At 47.3% G+C, this 12,413-nt stretch overlaps 3 protein-coding genes across 3 annotated transcripts; 2 read left to right on the top strand and 1 right to left on the bottom strand.

The window, feature by feature from the left end:
- Positions 1 to 207: 207 nt before the first annotated feature.
- On the top strand, positions 208 to 879 carry LOC127315872 (uncharacterized). The gene has a single exon (XM_051346316.1). The coding sequence runs from the start codon at positions 208 to 210 to the stop codon at positions 877 to 879; it is 672 nt and encodes a 223-aa protein (XP_051202276.1).
- A 3,148-nt stretch (positions 880 to 4,027) lies between these two features.
- Positions 4,028 to 7,306, top strand: LOC127315871 (putative FBD-associated F-box protein At3g50710). The gene is made up of 6 exons (XM_051346315.1): positions 4,028 to 4,605; positions 5,673 to 5,904; positions 5,990 to 6,124; positions 6,277 to 6,555; positions 6,985 to 7,130; positions 7,249 to 7,306. Exons 1-6 carry the CDS (start codon positions 4,028 to 4,030, stop codon positions 7,304 to 7,306), a joined length of 1,428 nt encoding a protein of 475 aa, XP_051202275.1.
- Positions 7,307 to 8,288: 982 nt separating this feature from the next.
- Positions 8,289 to 11,710, bottom strand: LOC127316810 (plant intracellular Ras-group-related LRR protein 4). The gene is made up of 4 exons (XM_051347273.2): positions 11,387 to 11,710; positions 10,437 to 11,246; positions 8,948 to 9,861; positions 8,289 to 8,849 (listed from the first exon to the last, which is right to left on the bottom strand). The coding sequence occupies exons 2-4, from the start codon at positions 11,095 to 11,097 to the stop codon at positions 8,703 to 8,705; spliced, it is 1,722 nt and encodes a 573-aa protein (XP_051203233.1). The 5' UTR covers positions 11,098 to 11,246; positions 11,387 to 11,710; the 3' UTR covers positions 8,289 to 8,702.
- Positions 11,711 to 12,413: the final 703 nt, after the last annotated feature.

Here is a 12,413-nt window from a genome sequence, read left to right on the forward strand (position 1 = left end):
CCTGTTTGTGATGGTGCGCCGCTGTCTTGGAAGACGCTAATTTCCACCACTGAAAAATTCAGAAAAAGCGACAACGAGAGCAGGCAGTCGATCCGGCCCTACACGTCGGACAATGTTTTTTTTAGATGAATCAAGGATAGACCCGCCGATGGAGGTAGCAGTAGCACGCACGGGAGCCTCGAAACGAAACCCTAGCCTCAGGCGACCATGCCGCCACCGTCTCGGGCACTGCCGGAAGAAGTTATCGAGGAGATCTTACTGCGCCTCCCGCCGCACAAGCCCGCCTATCTCGTCCGTGCCTCCCTCACCAGCAAGCCATGGATGGTCCTCCTCTCCGGCGCTCGCTTTCGTGCTCGGTACCGTGAGTTTCATGGAGCTCCTCCCATGCTTGGCTTTCTTCAGTTCAGGCCCTGGGATTGCCTAAAGCCCAAGGAAGGAGACCCTACCCTACCTTTCGTCTCCACCACGAAATTCCGCCCGCGCATCCCCGACAACGGCTGGGGGGATAGGGACTACGCCGTGTGGGACTGTCGCCATGGCCGCATTCTCCTTGGTGAAAAGAATGCGGCGCCCATGAAGCTCGCCATTTGGGACCCCATGACAGGCCGCCGTAAGGAGCTGCAGGAGCCTAGCTCCATGGCGGTAAAGCACCAAGATGGCCTTCTCGGGGCAGCGGTGATTTGCGCCATCAGCGGCTGTGACCATCGCGCGTGTCATGCGGGGCCGTCCCGCGTGGTCTTCTTCTCCCTGCACGACGGTGATGCCGGCTTTGTTGCACAAGCATGTGTGTCCTTTCCGGAGACGAGCGACTGCAGCAAGCCGAGGTCTGATTTTCGTCGTGATGAGAGTGGAGCGAGCCATGCTCTGGTCTTCCTATAGACAATGCTGGATTCATCGAGCCAAACCCCCCTGCCCTAGTAAATGATGCAATTCACTTCATGCTCGCCTATGGATATGACTATGTTGTTGATGAAAATGTTCATGATATTGTTCGAGTACAAATTTTGAAATACGACTTGAGCTCTAATTGCTTGTCACTGATTGATGCGCCATCTCGCCCGGCTCGTAGTCATTACGGTAACTCTGTCCTCATGACGCTGGAGGAGGGTACTTTGGGGTTCGTACGCATTAAGAGGTTTCACCTCTACATATGGTCAAGGCAGATGGGTTCCGACCGAGCCACAGCATGGACTCGGAGTAGAGTCATCAATCTCAATAACATCCCTACTAAAGATCCAAGGAAAGTTTTCGGCCTGCTTGGATCTGTCGAGGGAAGTGATATCATTTTCGTGTACACGGAACTTGGTATCTACAAGATAAATCTCACGACACTACGGCGGAAGAAGATATGGGAGGGAGAATATTGTAATGCCTTGATTCCATACACGAGTTTCTACAATCCTCGAGATATATATCCACATCTCATTTCCGGTGAGAATTGAGGGAAACTGTTAATACTTATATATGAGTTAGCTAGCAGAACAGACAAATTGTTGGATAGCTAACCATCTTAAAAGTCTTATTGATGCTTCTGTTGTGATATGTTTATGTGCTCAAGAAAATTCTGTGATATGTAACACCCAATTATTTTGCCTAATTATGCTTATGCATACTTAATTGTGCAAATTTACATAGTATTATTGCATCTTCTTTTGGAACCACACTGATGAATCTATTTTTTCAGAAAGGGTGAGAGACTGTGATGTGGGTTGTGAGTTTGGTTGTGGTTTTATGCAATATGAAAACACGAGTGCACTTGAAACAAGGAAATCTTTCCCACTATGTTCTTTCTAGGCTTGGGCTGCAGGTTTGGTTGGACCCTAATAGTTTGGTAGCCCACGGGAAAAAATCTCAACACATGCCTTGTATTTGTCGTTGCGCGGGCTACTAAACACATCCGACATGACTAACACAGGGTAGACCAGGGAAAATCTAAAGAGGAGCTTCCTAGTGGAAGGTAGTCATTATTCTCTGCGGTTGCCAGGAAGACCACACGAGATGGCTTCTACATAGGCCGGGTGATCAAATTGTGTGTCGTGTTGTCATGTTGGTCACTATGCAATGAGATCCTAGTGAGCAGCTTATCAACCCTTTGTCGAACTCTTGCGTATACTGTCAAGAGCACATAATTTTCCCTTCGAGTCAAATGGCTTTGGCAGCAATGGCAAGAAGATGACAAGCCTTGATATGGTCTCCATAATCAAGTGAGAGAGATATTTGAAGGCTCCGTTTGCACTTCACTTGGCAATGGTGCTAAGAAAAGTTTCTGGAACGATCCATGGTTGGACAAGCTTCCCATCCATCTGTTGGCGCCCGATCTCTTCCTTCATTGCACCATGCACAAGCTCTCGGTTAAGTAAGCATTGGAAAATAATCGGTGGATACGCCACTTAAAGAAAAACCTGACCACCAATGCTATAATCCAATTCACTGAAGTGTGGGAAATATTGCGCCTGGTTCGCCTCAATTTTGGAATGGAAGACTCGATCAAGTGGTTGTAGACTATTGATGGAATTTTTCAGTAGCTTCAGCATATCAGATTCAGTTTGACGAGCGGATTCGCCCTAGCTCCTCCAGACACATTTGGAACTCAGATGCGCCTCTAAAATGTTGTGTTTTAACTTGTTGATTCGAGGAATCCCTCATAATCCCATATGATCGCTTTGTCAAAGGCAACCCAAGACCAGTGTGCAACTGCTCGCCAACTGTGATTTTTCGATGCAGGTCTCACAGATGGTTCTAAGTAGAATGTGAAGACCACTGATATCTCCGTTACATAGTGCAAGCTTTCTATTAATTGGTGGGAAGTGCAAGCAATTGGACTGAATAAATAAGGTTCCAAAGCTTGGAGCTCATGTGTCACGATTGTTGGGTGGATGCTCTGGAAAGAGAGGAACGATCGCGTTTTCAACAAGAAGAGGGCCACCCCTGAATCTGTCTACATGAAAATCATTGATTTAGCACAAGCCTGACTGAATTGGTAAGAGCATTTTGGTGTCTCGCTGAAGTAAAACTTCAGTTTGCCGAGAGTTCTACCACACGGTGTATAGCTTTGTTTTGTTTCAGCTGAAATTTTCTTTCTCTTTCCATTTGTTTTGGTGTTTTTCTGTTTCTTGTAAGTGTATAGTTCTGTATTTTCTTGTTTTTCGGCTATTATGAATGAAAGCACTGCGTTTCATCCAAAAAAAAAGCACATAATTGAATAGATTTGGCTGCAGCAACAGATTAATGAGGGTGTCATGATTCCTTCTGAACCTAGTTCACTGCCTAGTGATAATTCTGCTGATGTCAGCTGAATTTACAAGCATAAGTATGCCTATGCTCACTAGGATGGCAAATTCACACAATCTGGATTCAGAGAACATAGGTCCAGTATAAATTCAGATCCTTTTTTTTTTGTGGATCAATAATTTCATTACTCAATCATCAGGCTTACAGTCATTTTGAAGACAATCAGCTAAAAAAACAGGAACGTAATAAAACCACAAACATCTACGTCTACTAGCTGATGCTTGCTTAGCACAAAGGTGTGCTCCTTCATTTAATGGAAATATTCCATATTACGAGTAATTTCTTCAATTCCTTGATGCTAGTACAATGCAACCCTGCACGAGAGAAGATATATTTCTCCAAATTCATTGATGCTAGTGGCACCCCTATCCCACCAGAGTTCAAATCCTAGATTTGATACTTTGGTGTCTCATAAAGGCAGAATATTCTTCGGTGGGAGGCGACGTTCCCGTCGACAGCGAGGTGCCTGTGGTGACTTCATCAATCTCAAGACCCGCCGGATCAGTTCTTCGACGCAGTCTCTCGGAGGTGCTCATAGGGGTAGGATATGCGTGTGTACGTTCATAGGGGTGAGTGTGTGCGCGTCCTTCATTGTATTGTGTTTTGTAAAAAAAATAAAAATCTCCAAACCACGGCCCTCTTTCTCATCTCAAAAACCCTAAATCCATGAGCACCCCTTAAAAAACCAGTGCCAGTTCCAGTGCCTCCGGCTCCGCCGTCTCGCACGCCCCCGGCCATGGAGACCACGACGCTTCGCCCAGCCAAGCAGCCGAGTCTGGAAGAACTCGATCTCATTAGCCTCCTCCCCGACGAGATCCTGGGCACCATCATCTCCCTCCTCCACATCGAGGAAGGCGCGGGCACTGCCATCCTCTCCCGCCGCTGGCGCCACCTGTGGCGCTCCTCTCCGCTCAACCTCGACGATGGCAGCCACCTCTGGTTGCTTCCCAATGCCAGGCAAGTCGCATCCAAGATTCTCTCCGAGCACCAGGGCGACGGACGCCGCCTCAAGGTCCATCACATCGCCGACTTGGTTCGCTGGATCGAGTCCCCCGCCCTTGATAATCTCCAGGAGATCGACCTCCGGATCGGATCGCTGCCTCCATCTGTGCTCCGATTCGCACCGACCCTTCGTGTGGCCGTCTTCTCCTACTGCAGCTTCTTCCTCAAGGACACGCCCCGGGCTTTCAGTTTCCCGCACCTCAAGGAACTCTCCTTGACCTCGGTTGCCATGCGGGAAGAAACACTCCACAGCGTTCTCTCCGGATGCCCTGTCCTCGAGAGCCTGCTGATTGACAATTGCACTGGCCTCAGGCCAGGGCCGGTCCTGAGATTTCGGGGGCCTGGGGCGAACGTAGGATCCAGGGCCCTCAATATAAGCATTAAAATAATAATTAATAAAAATATAGACTATTTAAATCTTAACAATAAACATTTCAAGTGCATTTTAACACATTCTTTGATACAATAGATATTACCTTAAATTATAGATAAATATCTATGAGGCCCAATCAACTCTTCTCTCTTTTCGGAACCCAGTTATTGTTTTTAGATGACATGACTATTTAATGCCACTACAATAAAATTTAAGGACCATGATGAAATTCGTGAAGCCTAGAGGGATAGATCGTTGATGAAACCGAACTAATGATTTGTTATTTTTCCTTATTATGGAAAATAGACGAATAACAACCTTATCCTTATTTGATCCGGTCCATATAATAAGCATAAAATGATAATTTTACGGAAATTTTACCTGTAAATAAATAAAACGTATAAAAGATATTGCTATCAAATAATTTATATGAACAAATATTTAATATTTCTTCTAATATCATGTCGATATTATTGGAATCGCCTTGTGCTCTTTTCCAGAAGACGACCAAATTGTGTCGTGCACCGCGCCTTGCACATGTGAAGCTAGACTCTACCTGGCCATGGACTTGTAATTCCTCTGTTTATGACATTTATCAGATAGACTAACACGCAAGGAAGAATAAAGTGGGTCGATAGTCAACTATGTGCTGCAGTTCCTTTTTTTAAGCATCGTCTGCTGTCATTCCCGGAACGTTACTACTTTGCCCCAGCCCAATCTAACTAGAGAAAAAGGGCCGAAGCTAACCAAAGGACAAAAGGGCCCAACTACCAGCCCATCAGAACAACCTTGTGCTTCGTCCATAACGTTTCGTCCCAGTATGTGTCAACCGTATCAGAGAAGGAGCGACCTGCTCTAATGGCGATGCACATAAGTTCATCCGCAGCATAGCTGCTTCGGGATTTGGGGCCCCTTGATTCCGGGGGCCTGGGGCGGCCACCCTGCCTGCCCCCCCTTAGGGCCGGCCCTGCCTCAGGCGCCTGGTGATTAACTCGCAGACTCTCAGGAGCATCGCCGTCTGTGACGATGGGCTAATGGCTAAACATTTTGATTTCATTAAAGTTGACCACATGGATGAAATTGTGATCGAGGATGCCCCTCGCCTGGAAAGATTAATTAGGTCTCTTCAGTTTGAGCCCACTCCAATCATCCGTGTAATCAGGGCGCCCAAGCTGGAGATCTTGGGTCCAATGACGGATGATATTGCTAAATTTAAGCTTGAAACCACATTTTCTGAGGTAGCCAAGGTTGCCTAGTCGCACGTTCAACATTCTGCACTGATGTTACCATCTTATTTTTTTTCTTGTGCTTTTGTATTATCAGGAGATGGCTGATGGCGCCTTGAATACGACGATGCGCAGCGTGAAGGTTTTGCATCTCAATTCAGTTGGCCCTAATCTTGGTGCAGTTGTTCGCTTCCTCAAACTCTTTCCTTGCTTGGAGAAGTTGTACATCATGGTGATTCTCTGCTTCGGTAGCTTCAAGCAATTTCTGTAGTTTCAGTGTTTCATATAGACATATACGGAGTACTATCGAACCTTTCCTTGTTTTACTTGTCAGGCAGAGGTTATTCTTTCTATTGTGTAACCTTTTGCTTCTACTATTTTCAGTCATGTCCCAAGAAGAATTCTCGGAAGAAAACAAAAAATAATAGACAGCATCCTGGCACCCAAGATCCTATCGAATGCCTTGACCATCTGAAAGAACTTGTGTTAAGGATTTACAGGTTTGGCGACAAGCAGGAGCTTGACTTTGCCAAATTCTTTGTTCTGAATGCTGAAGTGCTAGAGCTGATGACATTTTCTGTCCATTACAACAGACATAATGCTGATCGGAAGCAACAGCACAAGCTCCTTAAGTTTGACAGTAGGGCTTCTCTAGGTGCTCGAGTAGACACCATAGTTGATTATGAGCGTGAGAGATTTGCTTGCAGAAATAATAGTCATATTTTGTCCATGGATAGCCCCTTCGGTAGCTCCTGTGAGTACTGCGCACAAGGATATTGACCATGGTGATGCCCCTCCTATGAGATTATCTTGTATGCTCTTGTGGTATGTCTGAACCTGCTATCTTGTCAATTGTCTCAGTTGTGTTATTTTAAGTTGTTTCTTTATGTAAAAAAAAAATCCCATCATATTAGTTAGGACTCACATGCTTGGGTTACTCATGTTTGATTTGTTTGGAGGAAGCGAGCTTAATTCTCGCAAATACTGGGGTTACCTAACGATATGGAGCGGAACTCTCTTGCAAAGACTGGACGTTCAGGATGATGGCCTCTGTACTAGTGTACTTCAGAGTGTTCTGCAGTTTTCCTGCAGAATTACCTTGACACTCACGAGCTCCACAGTCTTCTTTCTTTCTGCATTGATATGGGAGTACAGCCCTCTGTTGCTGAGTCTGATTGTTCAGCTGTTGCGTATACTGTCAATGCCAACTCCCAGGATATGTCAAGAATATGTTTCTTGTACAGGGAAATAGATCGCATCAGAAGGATCTTGCCTAGCTGTGGTGTGTCTTTAGTTAGAAGAGATTGTAATAATGTAGTGGCTCACGAGCTTTTCTAATCTGGCTCGTGTTGATAGAATGGAATGGCTGGCACCTGAGACTGTCGTGTTCCTGCCCAGGTTCAACTCTATCTGAACGATTGCAACCAGCTTAATGAGGAATCTCTTTTAACGTAAAAAATGTAACACTGTTTTGCTGAAACAGAATCGTCCACCAAATCCGAAAATGCTTTTTTTTAACAACTTTACCGTAAGGGAATCCCCTACGGTGTGATTTTTATATAAACTTGGTAACCCAACAAAGTACACAAGATCTTACAGATCTTTACCGAAAATGCTTCATGGTGGCCTGGATACAAAACTTCCCTGTTGATGACTTATGTGGATTGTTCTGGGGGCAACAGGAGATGCTATGGTAGATTTGTAGGTGTGATTTTGAAAACAGAGTTTGTAAAAATGAAATGAAAAGCAGAGGAGCATTGCAGAGAGTGCAAAGACCTCATCACTGTGTTCTATCTATCCAATTATAAGTCAGTGTCTTCATTTCGGCTATCTTTCTAGCGTAGATCTGTACCCATGTAGACGAAAAGAAAATGCTAATCAACGCAATAGACGAAAAGGTGTGAGCAAACCCTGATTGGTGGCATTGAGCTGCGAGGCTTCCATCTGCTCCACTCAATGGACACATTGCTTTCATAGATCGGCTAACGGGGCCGACGTTCCCTGAAAGAGATATGTTTGCTCAGACGAGATCGTCTCACCACTGGCCACATTCAATGTCACGACCAACTTGCATGGGTATATGAAGGTGACATGCATGCTGGTGATGTACTTCCAAATTCCAATTTATTTCTCTTCCTTTTTTGTTCCATCAAGTTTTCTGCGCACGGCGAATCAATCAGGGGCCCATCAATCTCCTTCTCAACCCGGAGCATAAAAGTTACCTGCATGAACATGCCTTCTATCTCTGTTTCTTCGTTTTATCTTGTTTGATTTCAAGGGAAGCTCTGTATTCCTTGGTTATTATTCAGTTAGACGCTGGAGGCTTTTTTATCCACCATTCTCAGCTCTCTCGCAGAATGAGAATCAGAATCATACAAATAAAATGAAACGAGGCATACAAAATGTTCTGTTCTTCATTGCATTCAGCAACATTCTACAAAATACGGAGTACCTTTTTTTTTTTTGGAAGAACCACTATCCAGAATGCATAAAGCAGCTAAAGAGACACAAAGACGAACTAGTAAACCACTGAAGGCTAACAATACCCTTCCCGTAAAAACACAAAAAAAAGAAGAATGACAGTACTCATTTCAGTTGAACAATCTCCGAGCCACCAGCATAAGCCATATAGGGTTAAGCACCGTCTGACGTAGAAGATGAAAGCAGAGTAAATCTGATGTAATCTAGCCATCTTGGTTCCATAACAGAAACCTGCACCATCGACCATTGCCAAAGGGCAAATGATATAGTTTGTTCCGCAGGAGTGAACCAGGAAAACATTTCATCAACTCTCACCAAGCCTCCATGGATCATGTATCAGTGTCTTCTATCCGATCATGCTTTCTTTTGTTAGGACCGGAGAAAAAGCAGAACTGAGCCCAAGTGTTCCTTCCCTTCACTGGCTGTGGCTTCGTAGCTTTCTTGGTAGCATATTCCTCCATGTATTGGACGGCCGCCTACAAAACATGACAGAAGGAAGAAAATACCAGTCACTAAACTACGTCACAGCTGGTGGATAATGTATGGTTCAAGAAAAGATAGTAGCTAGGATTACCTGAGCTCCCTTCAAAGCTATCTCCCTCGGTGGCACCTGTAGAGGATTCTCTTCTGCACGAAGCACACGGAGTCGCTTCAGAGTTCTAAAGGAATCTGGAAGAACCTTGATCTGGTTATTGCTTATATCCAACTCTTCCAGCAGCTCAAAGTTGCCAATAGAGCGAGGCAGAGATTGCATGTCAGCAAAGTTGTTCCCGACATTCAGTTTAACAAGAGAAGTCGCAAAACAAAAGTTCTCAGGAATTGACTCAAGCTCGTTGAAGCTGGCGTCGAGCTCCTTGAGGTTAGTGAGAGTGGCCATTGTAGTTGGAAGGCTCCTGATATTGTTGTACCTCACAGCAAGGATCTCCAGAGATTCTAGCTTCCCAACAGCCTCTGGAAGAGCCTTCAGGTGATTATAGCCTGCATTCAATTCGACCAGTGAAACACACTGACCGATTGTGTAAGGTAGCTCATCAAGGTCGTTTGTCTCGACCAGTAACTTCTTCAGGCGTGTAAGGCTTCCTATTGAATCAGGTAGCGAGACAATCCGGTTCGCACCCACATCAAGCTCCTGAAGGTTCACCAACCTGCCGATACTAGAGGGCAATGCTGTAAGCTGATTGCCCCTGAGATCAAGGTAAATCAAGCTGCGAAGATCCCCGACCGAGTCAGGGAGTTGAGCGATTCGATTAGCATGAAGATCCAGCCTGGCCAAAGAGAAAAGCTTCCCGATAGTTTCTGGCAAAGACACAAGCCGGTTCTCTGAAATATCGAGGGTAACAAGACCAGTGAGCTTTCCGATTGAATCAGGTATCCACTCAATCTGGGCCATGAGTTTTGCTTGCAAGTTGAGTTCCTGAGCGCCTTTCTTGGCGGCCACTTCAATCATGCTAGCTAGCTTAATCAGGCTCAATTTCTCCGTACCATCTCCTGCAAACCAACCAATGAATCAATGAGATGCACATAATGCCAGCTCAGGTCTATGCAGGGTTCAATTTAATTATCCCCACTTAGAGTAAATCGATAGCTTAGAAACATCCCATTTTGTCTTATGCCTATATAAAGAGCAAAACATATGCTTCCAATTTAAACATTTTAACACAATAATAACTTCAATCATGCTATAGAGAGTTGAATTAAGCATCCATTTACAGAAACATTGATTGGTAGATAGCTAAATAGATCCCATTCCGTCTTACATATATAATAAGAAACAAGGCATATGCGTCCGATTTACACGTCTTAGCTCAAACAAACACATAATAAGCAAACAACAAGGTGCACATAATGCCAGCTCTAGTCTATGCAGGGTTCAGTTCATCCATTTTAGAGAAAATCGACTGGTTCATAGCAAAGAAGCATCATCCCATTTCTTCTGACCTATTTCAAGAACAACACACATCGTAAACACATACTAGTAACTTCCAGATGACAGTGCAGCTAAACACTCCATTTCAGCACAATTTAGGTATGTAAAGCATAGTTGGAAAGTAGGAAGGGCTCACCATAACTGGTATCCATTGGAACCGGCAGGGAGTGTGCGGCGGCGACGGCTCCTCGCGGCGCATGTGAGCTCGCTGTGACAGCCCCGCCATCCCACACCGCCGCCTTGGCCTTGTTGACGTAGCTGTCATCCATGGAGACACGGCCCATGTTCGTGCCCACGGCACCGAATCCGCCGTTGGTGGCGAAAGATGAGCGGTCGGAGACAGCCGCCACGGGCCCCGCCGAGGAGTAGCTGGACGAGGAGGTACTGGCGCCGCCGTTGCTGGCGAATCGCGGCGGGGCGGCGCAGCTGGAAGAGGAGGAGGGCACGCAGTGGGAGGCGCGCGTGATGAGGTCGTCGAAGAGGTTGTGCAGGGCGTCGAGGTCGAGGAGGCGCGCGGCGTCGCGCTTCTGGTCCCGGCAGCGGAAGCCGGCCAGCGCGCGGTGCATGTCCCGCGCGACGCAGAAGAGCTCCTCGGGCACGGCGGGGGCCCGCCGGAGGGCCTCGACGGCGTCGAGGCGCGCGCGCTCCTCCCGGTCCGCGGCGCGCGCCAGCGCGTCGGCGGCTTCCACGTCCTCGGGCGGCGGCCGCGGCGGCAGCGAGCGGTGCAGCCGCGTGATCTCCCCCACCACCGCCTCCGCCGTGGCGAACGCCTCCGGCTCCACCGCGGCGCTGCCCATTGCGCTGGTGGTTCCTTCGCCGCGAAGGCTCAGATCTTGGCTTGGCCCGCGCGGCTGGTGTTTATGTAGTGCGGGTGGCGCTGCTCTTTCTCGCCATCGCCAACCGCCCGTCACGTGCCGCCCGTGGTCCGCCCGCCGCCTCGGATGCCCTGCGGATAAGAAGAACAACAGGTGTGTGACGCAGATCAAAGCCTGGACCGCAGAAAAACAGAGAGGGCGCAACTTTCTCGCAAATCCAAGAACGCGACCGCGAAATCGAATTCCCCTGAAATCACGCAATGGAACGTACCTGCGTTCCAAGTCCCGACGGACGAGCGAATGGCAGGACCCAACTCCGAAGAAGAAGAACTGGGCGGCCGGACAGGAGCAAGAAGCGGCGGTCCGGCGGGGGGTTGGGGAATCGGGCACCGTGGGCAGTTCTTGGCGTGGCCCCTGGTTTGTTTCTTGGGGTAGGGGGTGGTGGTTCTTGGGGTAGGGGAAACGGGGAATGGGCAGTACTACAACTCCAATCCTCACGATGCCGTGGCTTCTACCATTGGAGCCTGCCCGCCCTGCCTGGGGATGAGAGAGGGAGAGAATGTGAGAGAGTGCTGTCTGCTGCTGCGCGGCGCGCTACCCTATACCAGTATACCTATCTCTGCATTATTATACCATCAGCACTCGGCTCCGTTCAGTTCATTTGGCCCTCATTATTTTTTCTTTCTTCGAGGGGGATTGAAGAGAAAAGCGGAAAGCGGCGGATTATGATCATTGTTTGGTAGATTTGGCTGCTTGTACCTCTAGATTTCAGATGCCGATTAACACACGCATGTCGTACAGATGCTTAAGGTCGCATCGTGTCGTCTGTTATTTGTTTTTACTAGTGGTAGTTACACGATACGGTAACCTGTAGTTATCACTGGTCCGAACCAGTGACACGTCACAGACACACCAGTCATAACAGAATCCATTGGCAATCTCATTTTTTTTTTTGAAACGAGGCAAGACTTGCCATTTTTATTAATAGAGAAGAATATGTGGCCAATTTACTAGGAAAAAACCGACCAAATACCAGCGCAAACACCCATGCCGATCGTCATGGAACACGACTGTCGCATGGGCACACACAACCACCCTGGCAACCCACCGAAGCTGCACAAACACAACCTAGGCGAAGATCGTCGTCGAGGTTGCTCACCGGCGTCATCGTCATCACTCCGCACCCGCAGCGACTCTGACTTCCCCGAAGAAGCGAACACCAAAGGAGACCTTGCCGAAGCGGCACCGCGAGATTCAAGCTGGCCAATGCCAAACATGTGGCTCCTCGTGTAGGGAAA

The sequence above is a fragment of the Lolium perenne genome, chromosome 7, assembly GCF_019359855.2.
Source record: "Lolium perenne isolate Kyuss_39 chromosome 7, Kyuss_2.0, whole genome shotgun sequence".
In the NCBI taxonomy this organism is placed as follows: Eukaryota; Viridiplantae; Streptophyta; class Magnoliopsida; order Poales; family Poaceae; genus Lolium; species Lolium perenne.